Genomic DNA, 17,603 nt, shown 5'->3' with positions numbered 1-17,603 from the left:
TATAACGACATAGTGATGTCGTTATAACGACATGTTATGTCGAAATTACGACATAGCGATGTCGTAATAACGACATGTTATGTCGAAATTACGACATGCTATGTCGTAATTACGACATAAATTATTTTTTTTGAATGGCCCTTATCGGCTTCCGTAGTAATGTGCATGCTTTTATTTCTTAAGTTTCTTCCTAGTCTGGCTTTTTGGGTAGATTGTACTTTTGAAGCTTGTTTATATTTTTATTTTTAAGCCAGGGGCAAAACTCTGTGAAAGTCCAGTGCACACATTTAAAATGCTTATACAGTATATGTATATCTCCATGTACAAACAAATACTGAAATAGATAAATAACCCCTAAATTTACTTGAAAGGCAAAAAAATCTAAATCATTTCATGGCAATTGGATCTTGTATGAAAAAATTCAAAGGGAACATGTATTTGCCAAATCAGGATATAGCATAAGGTTGTTGCATGATTTACTCTAATTAATTAAGTAATATATTTTGTAAAAACAAAACATTTAAATGTAATGGTTTGATATTTTAAGAACTGATAAATAAAAAAAACTTCCCAATATCCAAGCTAAATTTCTAAAATATTTTTTTTGTGAAAAGAAACTTGTTTTCTTCCTCTTTTATCGGGGGTCTAACACTGGGTAACACGAGTTCTGCTCAAGAGTCATTACGAGTATGGAAAATAATTACAACAAATTGAATATATTTGATCATGAAATTTTAAATTATATGCTCAGTGAATTCACCAATAAAACCGGTGGACGTGTTTCATTTAAAATCCCAAAAAGAGGGTTTAATGCAGAAGTTATTCAATTTAAAACTTCATAGTTTTTAATTCTAAATCATAAACCGCATAATCTGGTAAAAAATAGCAAAAAAATAATTTATAGGATTTAAAAAAAAATAACTGTCATTATCATGATTATGTTATAAATTGCAAGATAGGTTTGCCTATTGATTAAAAAAAGATATTTTTTAGTACATGACTTGAAATTGTAAAAAAAAAATATTAGTGACAGCATTTACAAAAGTTTTACTGAAATGCTACTATACCCTTTATAGGAGTTGTTGCCCTTTAAATGATAAATTAGAATAGTTGATGTATATAAAGGAGAGGTAAAAGACTGAAACCATCTGGCCACAATTATGATGTATTTACTATTCTTCTTTGACCTAAAAATGTAAAAGTGCACAAATCCATTTTACTCATGTACTGTAGAATTTATTTTCCTTTATATGTTTTTTCTCTCTCACAAATTTGGGCATTTTTTTTTTTAGATAAAAGTATTAAAATTGATTGAAATTTTAAGCAGGAAAAAAAATCACCTGAACAATAATTGATGTAAATATTGTAAAATATTATTATTTCTTCTAAATCAATACAGAAAAAGCATTTTTCTGAAGATGAGTGTAATATTCTGAATGCTTTTTAGTTCATAAGAAGGATGAACTTTTGGCTTGTACATTTTCAAACAATTTCTTCTCAAAGTAAAGCTTCTGTTAGGAAGATCACAAACTTTATTTTAAAATCAAATTAAATTGTTTAGATTCAGCAAATCAATATAAAATTTTATGGCCTATAAATAAGTTGTTGGTGTATCAGGGTTCGATTCCCTGCCTAGGCTTAAAATTGTGCGGCTGGTTGCCAAAGTGGGTAAATTGCCTAGTGGACCCGCACCAACTCTTATTTTTTAAGCCAACAGAATTTTTGATCATAAATAAAATTTGTGAAAATCTTCCAATGGATAAAATAAAAAGTAAAATCTTACATTTTAAGGCCTATCAAGAAGTTGTTTAATTCTTGAAATGATTTTTTTTTAAATGACAGATATTGATACAGTTGACAAAATAAAGATTTATTAATTGTACTGAGCTCTGAGTGAGTCTGTTCTCAGTCCTGCATCTTCAGAAATATATGAATTAATATACTGTCCCAGAGGTTAGGGGGAGAGTTGGGATCCCGCTAACATGTTTAACCCCGCCACATTATTTATGTATTTGCCTGTCCCAAGTCAGGGGCCTGTTATTCTGTGGTTGTCGTTTGTTTATGTGTTACATACATTGTATTTGTTTTTCGTTCATTTTTTTACATAAAAAAGGCCGTTAATTTTCTTGTTTGAATTGTATTACATTGTCTTATAGGGGCCTTTTATAGCTGACTATGCAGTGTGGGCTTTGTTCATTGTTGAAGGCCGTACGGTGACCTATAGTTATTAATGTTTGTGTCATTTTGGTTTTTTGTGGATAGTTGTCTCATTGGCGATCATACCACATCTTCTTCTTTATATATTGTACATATTTGTGTAGTACTAGTTAGAACCCCCAGTGTCCATAGTGCTTGGAGGGATTGGTTAGAGATCCATATGTTATAAAGCACTGTACAACATCCACCATGCAGTTATGTTATTAACTAACTAGCATACTACAGGGGGTGGTTAAGGATGAGAAGGTGCATATACTAAAGAAAAGCAAGCTAGTGTGTAAATATCAAAATATATTGCAGATTTAGGAAAGCAAGCTAATATGTAAACATCAAAATATAATGCAGATTAAGTAAAGCAAGCTAATGTGCAAATGTCAAAATAAAATGCAGCTTTAGGAAAGCAAATAATGTGTAAATATCAAAATAGAATGCAGATTTAGGAAAGCAAGCTAAAGTGTAAATGTCAAAATAAGATGCAGAATAAGGAAAGTAAGGTAATGTGTAAATGTCAAAATAGAATACAGATTTAGGAAAGCAAGCTATTGTGTATATATATGTCAAAAATTGAATACAGATTTTGGAAAAGCAAGCTTTTCAATTACTGCTGCAAAGAAATAAATATATTAAATGCATAAATGCATGCTGCATCAGATAAATGCATTATTAAACTGTGCTGGTTAATGTATATATTTTTTGCAAAACAAATGAGATAAGTACATAATACAAACATAGATTGAAGTTGAGAAATAACAGTCCTGTGTGGATACCCGGAATATTTGTTTAAACTTGAAAGATTGTTTTTTTATCATATGTTGATTGACGAGTTGGAAAGGGCAAATCAATAATATTTGTAAGCAGGCATCAACATAGCTTCATTATTTTTATACATGCATGTGAAAATGTATATTTGATAACAATTTAATTGTTAATGGTTGAAACTACATGTTTATGGTCATAACTATCATGACTATATTGGCACTCATACTACATCTTTTTATTTATATAACTATAAATATGATAAACTAGACTTTTGTCCATATTAAATTTTCAAACTCTACTTAATGCAAAGTTTCGGTAAATTTATTTCAGTGGATATTTTGAAATGAGTTACAACATGTACAATGAGTCAACCAATTATAGATTATATTACAGCCTTCAACATGGAGCATAGTCATATCATATAGCCAGCTATAAAAGTTCTTAAAACGACTGGTTTAAATTTGAATTTATCATGGAGTTTATGAAAAATGTAAAATGTCTGTTTTAAATGAGCCTTTTACTTAAAAAGGACTTCTGACAGATTTATATGGCAACAATCAACAGATTAGGCTAAATGAAAAAAATATGTGTGTATTCTATTTCCCTCATCGAGGCTTAGAAATAGCCTACCTTAAAGTGTTATTTTTTTTTTTATCATTTTTCAATAAGCACTGTTAAAGTCAGAAGTTCTTTTTCATAGACTCAATGTAAAAAAAAAAGGTAAAAGAAAAGAAATCCAGGAGCCTAACGTCGCGCACGCTGTTCCTACAACCCCTATTTTTTAAAACAGAATCTTCGAAATTTCCTCCGCAACACAAAATTAACTGTTTACAAACACCAACCACTATAAAAACTAGTTCAGTATATGTTATTCTTTATGTTTTTATGGCTCTTGGTCATCAGCATTGTAATATCTAGTATATTTGAGGATTAAAACAACAAAGCTATGTGAAAAAAACGGATGTCCAACGTTACATTTTTGAACAACTGTCTTATCTCTTATGTATAGTGATCCTATTTCTTATTCTCTGATCTTCCCGAAACTTGGCAGAAGCAACGGAGTGGGTCAGATCTTGGTTAAATTAAAGCCGTTTTTTTGTCGAATTTCGTTTGACTCGGTGGCTGCATATTAAGCTGGAATAAGAAAAATGTCCAATGACGTTTTTCGTTGACTTAACGGCTGAAAGGTAGTTTTAGAAGTAGACAAACCTAAAAATTTCTAAAAATTGTGAGATAATTATACCATCTTCCGAAAAAACAAACATTTGCCTCTTTGTTCGTGAGTTCAAAAATTGTAGATTCTATGAATCCATCTCTATACAGTCGTTTTTCAAGCGGTAGCCATTTTGTCCAAGTTGATATTTCATTTGTCCAAGCAATTAATGTGTGTTTTTTACCTGATATTCCAATAAGTAATTTATAATTTACCAAAACAAAAGTTAGATACACGAAAAGAACATAAAGTCTAGATTATTTTTTTTATTAACTGCATGTTTGGGTCTTACAGGAATAAAATGCTACGAAACATTACAAAACGGTAGCCATTTTGTCCAAACGTCGAAAAACGTCGAAAAATCCAAACAAACGGGATTTTTTTCGACGTTACATGTGCAAAATGTGTTCAATTGTATATTGTCTATATTCCTGATACTTAAAACGAATCGCGTGGTGAAATTTAAAAAAAAAGCTGGTTGTCGAAATAAACCCTCACGGAGCATGTTGTGCATGAAACGGAGGTAACTGAAAGACTTATCGGAAACAGCGACAAAAACAGTTTCATAATAAATTCATTGAATTCATGCAACCCCGTATTATACGGATGATTCAGGAGAAGATTAGGAAATTTTAAAACTTTCAAGCAACTTCAAATGACTTGGAAAATAATTTTCAAGATCCGGTTATAATAATTTTATTCAATGATTGTATTTCGACAAGTTACGTGTCAAGCAAAATTTTAATAGAAATCAATTCAAATTAATCAAGGGTAAATATGGTTTTATTTACTTGCAGAGTGTCGGATATATTTGTATTAGGGTTGAACCAAGATATGAAAAATTTACAATGACAGATGATATGCACCATGCAATTTTAGCAGCCTGTGATTAAAGTTTTGATATAATTTATTTATTGAAAATCGTATATTTTGTCTTATTTTTCCTTCCTTCAAGTTCATAACTTACGACAATATAACATTTTAAGGTGAATTAAGGGTAAAAATTATTTAATCGATTTCCACAACTTGAGGTTAATAAATTCATGGTAAATAGACATCACAAAATTAATAGAGACAGATTTGGAATCAACCAACTACATAAAAAAAAGCAAATGAAACTTGCAAATTGAACAAATGAACGTCAAAAGTTTCAGAAACTCTCTTTGCCGTCGTGATTTTGTAACGTCGTGTTGTAGGAACATCGTGCACAACGTAGGTACCTACTCTTTTTTTCAAAGATTTGATAGGAAACACATTATTTTATTTGGCCTTATTTTACACCCATAACCCTCCTGTTGCAGAGAGTAACACGTCCTGTGCATGTTTAAGATCCCTCTCAACAAGCTTAATTTGAGTGGTCCATATAAAGTGGTCGGTTTTATATTATCATACTATGTTGTATTGTTACCCCCATGTCTCGGCTTGGGTGAAGGTTGGCACCAGTTAAAGCATTAAACCCACTGTATTTATTACATGCACCTTATCCTGTTGTTCAGTGGTTGTCATTTGTTGGTTAGTTGCATAGATTTTTCTTGTTTAGCAAATAGATTAGACCGTTGGTTTTCCTGTTTTAAATTGTGTATGTTGACAATAGTAATTTTAGGGCCATTTATAGCTTTCTGTTCGGTGTGAGCTAATGCCCCATGTTGAAGGCCGTACTTTTTTATACATTGTTATTTGGATGGAGGGTTTGTCTCATTGACACGCATACAACATCTTATTTATATGTATAGTGGCGAGTTTTTTTTGGTCAGGAACCCATGACTACTCTTATATGAATGAAGAAGAAGAAGAAGAGGTGGCATTTTTCTAAATATGTTGGTTATACATGTTTTAAGTATTTTTAGCATCTTACTTACTCATGGGTCAATTTATGATGACTTATAAATATCAGTTTATCTGGCTGCTGGTTTCATTTTGTGTATTTTTTTTTGCATTGAAAATCATCAAAGTTTATAACCATGTATAACCTTACACTAGATAGGTCCTTACTGATAGCGTGATAGTTATATATAGTGTTCAGCCAACGATCTGTCGAGTTAGTGCATATATTGGTTGACCACTGCACAGGGTTTAAACTTTTGTTATTGTTTGCCTTGAATTTGTTTACTATTGATATGAAGCCCATGGTTTGACAGACGCTATTACAAATCAAATTATGCGAGTAATTAATAGTAGGCAGTGGCTATTTGACCGGCACCGGCAAAATAGCAAATTTGCTATTTGACCGGCACCGGCTAAATAGCAAATTTGCTATTTGGCCGGCACTAAATAAAACTGTTCATTAATGTGATTAGTAGAGAACCAATTTTTTTAGCTCAATAATAATTTAAAATCATTTTATCACAATATCAAGCACTAAAAATACAGTACAATCAAAAATAAAAAGATTTTCATAAATAAATAATTAAATAACAGTTTATAATATTATGAATTAAAAGCATGAATTTAGAAAACACATTTGTAAATACATTATTAAATATATTTTTTCTATAATATTTATAACAAGATGTTGATTTTCAAATTTAAATCTGTGTAAAATCTATGGTTAAGTTATTCTGCCAGTGACAACAATAGTTTTATGTAAAACTACAGCATAAAACAGATACGAAAGACAATATTAATAGTTGTTTGCTATGAATTTCAAATGGACACACGATTTAACATTTGCAATTGTTACAAAACCAACTCTTTGCCTTTGAAATTTGTTTAGTCTAGCACAAGATAAATGTTGCCACTCAAAACAGGAACTACACAGTACACTGGCTTCCTTTGAATCTACATCTTGTGTGCATATGTTACACGTAGATAGGGTAAGTCATATCGCGAGGGGTCTTGGGGCCCCTCAAGGCCCCTGGAAGGTCTGGTGTTAAAAGTGAAAAAAATCTGCATTCTCGCAATTTCCTGGAACTTAACATGGCCTCATAAAAATTATATAACAATTTGAAGAAAAAAAATAATTAGAGAAAAACACTCACATCACATCTTCCTATATCTATTCTAATGTGTATTGGGTTGAGCTAGATTGGATAATAAGGAGCAGCGTTTGTGCAACTTACATGCTATTTTTCAAAATGAGAAAATCATTAAATAAATACAATTACATTTCTCTTTGTTTTAGTCTTTTTTTGGCCTTTTCATTCTCAAATATAATTCTAAAAATCAAGTAACATTTCCTTCTCATACTGAAAAAAAAGGAGGATTTGTCACTCAGTTTTGATCGGTTATTTATTTTTGTAAACTAAGAGGACAGATTATTCATTTTCTGCCTTATTGAAGCAAGATTATTCATTTTCTGCCTTATTGAAGCAAGATTTTTCATTTTCATTAAAGCAAGGGACTGATTATTCATTTTCACAACTGTATTTTTGATATTCGAAAACATACAATTTTAAAATGATTTGTTTATTATAAATAATACATAGTATAGTCAAGTCATTATGTACCATGTCCCCCTCTGCAGAAATGAATCTTTTAAAATCCCAACTGCATATATTTGTTTTGCATACATACATAGTAATACAGTTTTGTTACAACTAGGCACTTTAAATGTATTGGCAATTATACTACGCCGAGCGTTGCGAGGCAAAATTTTGTTGGAAGGGTTTTGGAGCCACTAAAGGCCTAAGAAGCTATAGAACAAATGATGCAAAATCATGAATTCTGGGTGTTCCGAAGACCCTTTCATAATCTGAAAATGAAGTTTTGTTTTAGTATTTTTTTGACAATATTTTGGTCTCAAAGCAAAATGTATAATTTCAGTGTAAGACTGAAGTTTCTAGGGACAACATCAAAATACCAATGTGCATGATAAAGCAAAAATGGAACTTAACATAGTTAAGTCTGTGGCTGCTGTTTTTTTAAAACTCTTGATCAAGTCCATAACAAAATTACTAGATTACAAAAGAAATGCAACATTATCAGAATACAGAAGGGCAATCAATGAACAAAAGACAAATAAATAAGAAACCTTGATCCCAAAAAATCAGGGCTATAAGTCTGAGGGAAAACAGAATCTTCTTGCAAGGCCCTTCTTGTAAGGCCGTGAACACAATTTGATATGGAGACAAGCGTTTGGTTTTTAAATTTCTTTCATGTAGTTGCAGCCCTGTTCAATTAAAAGTGAGGTCAGGTTTCCTGAGACAATATACCTCAAGTTAAATGAAACCAATTTTCAGACATTTCAAGTATATTTAAATAGTATTTATACTTTTGTTATTAAACAAATTGGGTGTTTCCCGAATTTTTTTGGGAAAAAGATGAATTTATGAAGAATCTGGTGCCATCTCATACTTTCGATTATTCATAGACCTGCTGAGTTATTTATTTTCAATACATTGCAAGTCATGTAATTTATTTTCAAACTACCACAGAACAAACCATTTATTTTTGTGATTATCAAGGCTGAGTTATTTATTTTCAAAATAGTGTATTGAAATTTTCTTTTTTTTTAATGTCCAATATTTTGATAAATCCCGGCTCGGGCTCGGAACTTGAATACATGTTTTATCTAACTCTTGGGTTAAATTTTAGAAAGCGGAAAAACATGTCGTCTTTGAAAGACATAGTGGTTTTGTATCAAACATTGAAACGTGAATGGGACAAAAAACCACAAAATTTAGACAGATGCGGAGAGTTGCTGATCAAGTTGAAGGTACTGTTAATTTGACAAACGGATAAGCATGTATCAAATAATTTCATTTTCTATTGTTTTTGTATTTTTCAAAATTGTACAGTCATCTAACTCATAACCCCCCCCCCCCTCTTAATAATTTTTTCCAGTGTTGGAAGTTTTGGTTCAATCATAAGTCTCCTTATGCTACCTTCCTCTCTGCTTCAATGCTTGTCTCTGTACTCGTTCAAGTGCATTAATGTCCTTCATTAAGTCAGGGTCCCAGACTATGGACGCATATTTTAGAAGTGAACGGATAAATCCTATATACACCTGTTTCCTGCAATCCTTTGGACAGTGGCAGAGGTTTTGTCGCAAGAAGCCTAGAGTGGAGTTGGCTTTCTTCAAGGTTTTGGCGATGTGGGCGCCACCTTGTAGTACAGAACAGAACATATTTTATTTCCAATTAAGGGCCCACAAGGGAAAAGAATATTGATTTGCATAGATACATAGATACAAACATTTTTTTACATACAGTAACAATACAATTACTAACTCATATTCACTTTAATAAATTTACCAACAGCATTAAGGACCTGATTGTCTTCACAGTTTAATAAATAAATAAATTTATGCTGGTTATCAAGTATAGAAAAATTTGGAATTCTTTGGCAAACAAAGTCAAAGAGAGCATCTCTATCTGATTTAAAATTTTCACAGTTAGTAATAGTTAAAAAATGGATTTCATCTTCAACACAGCCAGAGGAGCATTTTTTGCAAATTCTTTCATTTCGTGGAATTAATATTTGAAAAACGTCCAACTTCAATTGAAGTTTATGAGCAGAAATACGTAATTTGCATATAGATCTTCTAAAATCAAAGTCCTTAATTAAAGAAAATTGATTTACAGGGAATCATTGAAGCATGACTTGAGCCCCCCCCCCCCCCCCCCCCCCCCCTTTTAAGGTCAATCAGAAGGCCTCCGTATGAAAAGTTCTGGATCTGCCACTGCTACCACTGGCTACGACCGGGACTATTAAACTAACATTAGTAGAATAATCCGACACTACGGTTACAAGGAAATGTAACAATACTAAAAAACCATTGTAACGTTTAAAGACTAATTGCCAGAATGCAGAGATGGGTATGGAACCGATTAATTACGAACGTAACAATAATAATTGAATCTACAGTTACATAAAAAGTTATTGTTTAATAGTGCAATATCTTCTTATTTTTAAGGGACGTTAAGCAACCAACAATCAATCAATCAATCTTATTTTTAAGAGCCTATTGATTTTAATTTACAGATTGCCCTGACTGGTGTAACATTTTTACCTACAGATGATACATCTCCTACTAAGCAAGAACTTCTTGTTGCACGTAAGTTTTTACTAGTACATGTATAAGTAGTATTACTTATTCATTTCTCAGAGTACTGTCACTGACATTTAATTTTGTATCCTCTTTTTGAGGATATAAGCATGATAAAGACCTGCAATGTACCATACATTGTTTACTTTGCTACCAAAGTTATGTTTATGTTACAAGGGGTACTTTGTATTTCACTTCTTTAAGATGGTACTGATTCTGTTAGCCCATGATTCTTTTTGATAAAAAAATTAACATATACTTGATATTTATAAGTATGTGTAAACAATTGACAACTCTATGATAGATCCAACGGTTGGAACACCAGTGGAGTTTATACATGTATAACCACTCCAAATATAACCACAACAATCATGACAATGTTAAATCTGCAAAATTTTGTTCTTCCTTTCAGAAGAAGTTTACTTTATTAAACTTCCAGGAAGCAATTCCCCGACATATTTTCCATATGCAAAGTAACCTCAGTGTGACCCATCTCTTAAAAATGTGGTGATTGCAATCCGCATGTATGTTCTTGAAATAAACTGTTATCTGATTGTATATATATGTTAAACACGTGCTCAATATTCATGCTTTTTTGTTGATTGTTGACAAACAGGTGACAATCTTTAAACTTCGGCTTCAAAACACAAACATTAATTACCTGCCATATTTTCACAACAACACTGACCAATTGAAGAAAAGAAATTGACAATTATACGAAATTTATATGAAAAAATTATAAAATCATGCACAGAAGACTAAGTTTATGATGTTTGTATGCATTGGTTCAAGAATTGGAATAACATTATTTTTTACCTGTCACGTGTTTCATATGACTTTAACCTCATATATTTTCATTTTTTATATGTGCACATAAAAACTGCACATATATCTATTCAATATAATAATTTCTTGCATAAATATAGTTAAAAGGCAAAACAAGTTAACGTTGCATCTTTAAAAAAAAAAGGGATACATGAACCTGAGACATCTGACAAATCACAAATAATTCGCTTTTTATTTGAAATGATGTTATAACACCTTTATTGAAAATATTGAATTGGATAAATATTGTTTGTTTAGAATGTGAAGAACTGCAGATTCATGCATTGTTTCTAGTTAAAGCACTTCTGAATTTTAGTTGTATATAGAAAAGTGTATACTGCTTAGTACTATATATTGGATTTTATTTTTTAAGGGATTACTTATTCGCTCACCTGGACCAAAGAACAGTGTGAGGTGTTGCCATTACTTGGCACCCATTGTCTGTCAACTGGTGTTATTGTCCATAACAAAGACCATAAAATCTTGATCTTATATATAATTATAAATCTTCTAAATTGATGGAAATAACATGTTTAACATTTAAAACAACTGCATGTGATTTTGTGTTTATTCAATATTTTATGATATAGGGTTATTGCATGAATATTTGGGAATATTGTCCGGATTAGAATTTTATATGCACGAACTTATATGTTCTACGAGGGACAATATTCCCCAATATTCATGCAATAACCCTTTTATTGTATAGTAATATAATATTTGAAAGTAAAAATTGGTTTAAGGGGGTAGAAAGTTGGTTTAAATTGGTCCAGGGAGATAACTCTTTAATTCAGTGATGCGTTTGTAATCATGGTAATAGTCAAGTTTTATTAATGTATTTTAAGCATTTACCTGAAACAGATTGAAAATAATCTATGTATCCTAGAAGCTTAGAACATATTTATGAAAATGGCTGACACAAAGTACTGATGATTTTAAGAGTTATTTCCCTTAACCTAGGTCTACCACTTTAAACTAAGATTTTGTCCTTGATGACGTCATGAATTTTGAAGATTTATAGAATTTATTGCACGCTAACTTTTGGTCACTTTCTGTGGGAAATATTATATTGCTATGCAGTAATAGAATTTATTGCACGCTAACTTTTGGTTACTTTCTGTGGGAAACATTATATTGCTATGCAATAATATTGTTTTTAATCTGTTCAAAATAAACACAAATTTAATCATAAAAAGTTGGTTTTTAAAAAAAAGTTAAGTATTGTTCCTATCAAAATTTGTATTTTTAGGCAGTTAAGCTGCCTTATGCGAGCACCCTGAATTTGTGTGCTACCCAATAAATGCTGAAATACGTGCCATTGTTATCATCTAGCTGGCTACTATATTATTTATAACTTATTGGACAGTTTTTTCAAACTTTTCATTCTGGATTACAAAAAATATGACCAGAAAAAAACTTAAATGATCGTCGATTTTCCTAAAAGTTTTAAAGTTGCACATAGGAAGTAGAGCACATTAGGAATCCGTATGTAGTGCTTTTTGCTAAGATGTCAAAGAACAAATGTATGAAATATTTTATCGCCAAAAATCTCTAAAGACAAGTAGTTAAGATGTCCCAAATTGCAAAAGTCGTAGGAATATTGTTTGTAGTCAATACGTAGTCAACTACGTATATATACGTCAGTATATTAATATAAGCGACAATTTTGAATTAGAAGACGAAATTTTCGTATCTTTTCAATTTGGACGCAGGGGTTCAAATAAATGGTGGTCCGAGGTCTGCGACCTTCCACTTTTGCAGTCGGACTTTCTACATGGTTTAATACTAGCTACGCCTGACATGCCCGTGGGACCTTGAAAGAAAATTAAAAAATAACTTTGCAAACATTTTTACCAAAGTTTCCTAATAAACGATCTCAAACTTATTTTCATTATTACTATTCATGACAGCGATGTTTAATTTGTTCAACCGCTAGCTTTACACAGAAAATCACTGATAAATAATGTGTAAATCCGAGAAAAATCGTATCTCACTATCTGTCAATTACTTCTTGTCTTGTCTCCGTATGAGCCTCCTTTAAATAGGAGCACCACCATGAGTTATGGCGTATAAAGGAGGACAGATTAATGTGAGCATTTGCCTACCCAATTCCCCAGCCAGGCCGTGGCGGGTCTTATTACCAGAAAATTAACCTTCCCCAAATATAATAAAATGGAATAAAATAAAACATACTATAAACTCACACACTCACCTGATTGAGTGATTCGCTCAGTCCTCAAAGTATAAAAAGTGCAAAACTATATATACATAAAATGGAACAAGGTCACCCCGGATGCCCCACAAATACCGTGACAGAATATGCTAAGGTAATAACGAGGAATCGGTTAGGACAAAATACATATCAAAACAGACAATGCCAAATGCCCTGCTGTATCAATGGTAGAGGAAAGCTGAAAACCCTACTAAAAAGGATCTCGGAAAAAATCATTATGAGAACAGCGAGAACTCTCAGACTTCAAATGAAAGGTCTGATAGTTTCCAAAGGAAACTACTAATGGATTCCAAATGGGAAGAGCACATGTCTCAAACAAACCTGAAAATATCTGCAGAGGTTTTCCTCAACAAGAAAATAATGACCGAAAATGAAAGTATATAATCTATGGATGATAAAATGCATCCAAGAAAACAATTTAGAAAGTCTAATTTGGATGATGTTGTTGGATTCTCTCTGCAAAAATTTCACGTCCGTTCTCATCGACATCCGCTCTGTGATTTATTTCAATATTGAAAACAAAATGGATGCCGCAAGATTACAATATCGGATCCGATTCCAGAAGCGGATAAGGGTAATCCTGGCTTTTGGCTATTAAAACTAAAAAAAATCCAGACAGGTGACAAAATACATCTATGCATGGTAAATAAATATAAACACTAGAATTGAAAACCAAAAGATATATGTAAAAGAAAAAAAAAGCAGAAAATTATTTTTACACCAATTTTAATGTCAAAATCCAATACAATGTGACAGCTGTGAACAGTTTATGTTCCTGGTAAAAAAAAAAAATTGTTTATCAGTGATAAATGTTGGTAATGCATGTTAAATGCTTTTCAAGTTAAACATATTACTGCAATTTCAAGGGATATTTTTTTCTTCTCAATTTTGATAGGTCAGTTTAAATAGCTGGATGTTTCTTATATAAAAAAAAAGATGTGGTATGATTGCCAATGAGACAACTATCCACAAGAGACCAAAATTACCAAAACTTGGTAACGGTCAAGATCCCCACACCTAAACCATAAATGTTCATGTATGGAACAATATAACAAATCATATGAAATATAGGTGGAGTTCGTGGGGCCACTCCACTCCTTTCTGTTTGAGAATTTATAACGGTCGAGATCCACAATCTTAAACAATATATATTTATGTATGGGACAATATTACAAATCAAATGAATTATAAGGGGGTCCCTATGGTCACTATACACCCTCCTGTTTGAGAACTTGGTAAAATTCGAGATCATCACCCCTTAACCATATATACTCATGTATAAGACTATCATGACTATATAACAAACAAAAAAATGTTTAAGAACTTTGAAACAGTTGGGATCCCCAACTCTAAATTAAATAAAATATAGGGGGAGTCCCTGCAGTCACCTGATTGAGAAATTGGAATGTATATTCATGTATGAGAACTAAATCAAATGAAATATATATACCCACTCCTGTTTGATAACTTAGAAACAGATGAGATCCCCACCCCTCAACCATATATATTTATGTATTGGACAATATAACAAAACAAATGAAATATAGGGGAAGTCACTGGCGTCCCCCACCCCCTCCTGTTTGAAAACTTGATAACGGTTGAGATCCCCACTCATAAACCATATATATTCATGAATGGGACAATATAAAAAATCAGATGAAAAATAGGGGTAGTCCCTAGGGTCACCCCACACCCTCTTGTGAGTGTTTTGAGAACTTGTAGAAAATAGAGATACCAACTCCTAAACCATATTCATTACTGTTTGTCATTTCAAAAAAGATTGAATGACATACAAGGTCAATCTCATAGGCGACACATATGCATATCACTTTGCTAGACCCTAACACCTGTCATTTTATTCCAAACTTAGACATCATGGACTTGGGGTGAAGGCGGGAGTCATTTACATTTACTATGGATAGGTCAGTCAGACCTCACCATTGGTCCCTGTAGTAGTAAACATTTGTCTGATTTGTGTCTCATAACTTTTGTACTGTACAACACAAACTCAGTTTTTGTCGAGCCTGCAACTTTTGTTGCAGAAAGCTCGACATAGGGATTGTGATTGGCGGCGGCAGCGTTAGCTAACTTCTTAAAAGGTTCATATTTTAGAAGGTGAAAGACCTGGATGCTTCATACTTCATATATAGATGCCTCATGTTATGAAGTTTCCGTCAGTCACATGTCCAATGTCCTTGACCTCATTTTCATGGTTCAGTGACCACTTGAAAAAAAAGTTCAGAATTTTTGTAATGTTGAATTTTATTTTATTATAAGTAATAGGATAACTATATTTGGTATGTGTGTACCTTTAAGGTCCTCATACCCATCAGACAGTTTTCACTTGACCTCGACCTCATTTCCTGGATCAGTGAACAAGGTTAAGTTTTGGTGGTCAAGTCCATATCTCAGATACTATAAGCAATAGGGCTAGTATATTTGGTGTATGGAAGGACTGTAAGGTGTACATGTCCAACTGGCAGGTGTCATCTGACCTTGACATCATTTTCATGGTTCAGTGGTTAAAGTTAAGGTTTTGTGTTTTGGTCTGTTTTTCTCATACTTTATGCAAAAGGTCTACTATATTTGTTGTATGGAATGATTGTAAGGTTTACATGTCTAGCGAGCAGATGTCATCTGACCTTGACCTCATTTTCATGGTTCAGTGGTCAAAGTTAAGTTTTTAAGTTTTGGTCTTTTTATACGACCGCAAATTTTGAAAAAATTTTCGTCGTATATTGCTATCACGTTGGCGTCGTCGTCGTCGTCGTCGTCCGAATACTTTTAGTTTTCGCACTCTAACTTTAGTAAAAGTGAATAGAAATCTATGAAATTTTAACACAAGGTTTATGACCATAAAAGGAAGGCTGGTATTGATTTTGGGAGTTTTGGTCCCAACATTTTAGGAATTAGGGGCCAAAAAGGGCCCAAATAAGCATTTTCTTGGTTTTCGCACTATAACTTTAGTTTAAGTTAATAGAAATCTATGAAATTTTAACACAAGGTTTATGACGACAAAAGAAAGGTTGGGATTGATTTTGGGAGTTTTGGTTTCAACAGTTTAGGAATTAGGGGCCAAAAAAGGGCCCAAATAAGCATTATTCTTGGTTTTCGCACAATAACTTTAGTTAAAGTGAATAGAAATCAATGAAATTTAAACACAATGTTTATGACCACAAAAGGAAGGTTGGTATTGATTTTGGGAGTTTCGGTCCCAACAGTTTAGGAATTAGGGACCAAAAAGGGACCCAAATAAGCATTTTTCTTGGTTTTCGCACCATAGCGTTAGTATAAGTAAATAGAAATCTATGAAATTTAAACATAAGGTTTATGACTATAAAAGGAAGGTTGGTATTGATTTTGGGAGTTTTGGTCCCAACAGTTAAGGAAAAAGGGGCCCAAAGGGTCCAAAATTAAACTTTGTTTGATTTCATCAAAATTGAATAATTGGGGTTCTTTAATATGCCGAATCTAACTGTGTATGTAGATTCTTAATTTTTGGTCCCGTTTTCAAATTGGTCTACATTAAGGTCCAAAGGGTCCAAAATTAAATTAGTTTGATTTTAACAAAAATTGAAACCTTGGGGTTCTTTGATATGCTGAATCTAAAAATGTACTTAGATTTTTGATTATTGACCCAGTTTTCAAGTTGGCCCAAATCGAGGTCCAAAATTAAACATTGTTTGATTTCATCAAAAATTGAATAATTGGGGTTCTTTGATATGCCAAATCTAACTGTGTATGTAGATTCTTAATTTTTGGCCCAGTTTTAAAATTGGTCTAAATTAAAGTGCAAAGGGTCCAAAATTAAACTAAGTTTGATTTTAACAAAAATTAAATTCTTGGGCCTCTTTGATATGCTGAATCTAAACATGTACTTAGATTTTTGATTATGGGCCCAGTTTTCAAGTTGGTCCAAATCAGGATCTAAAATTATTATATTAAGTATTGTGCAATAGCAAGTCATTTCAATTGCACAGTATTGTGCAATGGCAAGAAATATCTAATTTCACAATATTGTGAAATAGCAAATTTTTTTTTAATTAAGAGTTATCTTTCTTTGTCCACTATAGAAAGAAAGAAATATCTGCAAGAATTTTTTTTAATTGGAGTTATCTTTCTTTGTCCAGAATCAACTTAAATCTTTGTTATATACAATATACAATGTATATTCACTTTTTACTACCAACTGGTAAATTTAAATAATCTTTACCATTCAGTGATAACAAGCAGTTTTTTTACATCTTAATATTTTATGATGTATTTAAATGAGTAGTAATTGTTGCAAACTCCATTAGAATATTTTAATTGAAATTAGTTTTGGAATAAGGGAAAGGGGGATGTGAATAAAAAATTGGGTTCAATTTTTC

At 32.1% G+C, this 17,603-nt stretch overlaps 1 protein-coding gene across 1 annotated transcript in view; it reads left to right on the top strand.

The window, feature by feature from the left end:
• Positions 1-8,682: 8,682 nt before the first annotated feature.
• Positions 8,683-17,603, top strand: part of LOC134710333 (26S proteasome non-ATPase regulatory subunit 8-like) — a 62,731-nt gene continuing 53,810 nt past the window's right edge. Inside the window, exons 1-2 of the mRNA XM_063570661.1 lie at positions 8,683-8,843; positions 10,112-10,184. Coding sequence (XP_063426731.1) covers positions 8,691-8,843; positions 10,112-10,184 — 226 coding nt within the window. The 5' untranslated portion in view covers positions 8,683-8,690. The remainder of the gene's footprint in view (positions 8,844-10,111; positions 10,185-17,603) is intronic.

The sequence above is a fragment of the Mytilus trossulus genome, chromosome 3, assembly GCF_036588685.1.
Source record: "Mytilus trossulus isolate FHL-02 chromosome 3, PNRI_Mtr1.1.1.hap1, whole genome shotgun sequence".
Classification (NCBI taxonomy): Eukaryota; Metazoa; Mollusca; class Bivalvia; order Mytilida; family Mytilidae; genus Mytilus; species Mytilus trossulus.
The sequence above is the reverse complement of the archived record's forward strand: the minus strand, read 5'-3'. Positions and strand labels throughout refer to the sequence as shown.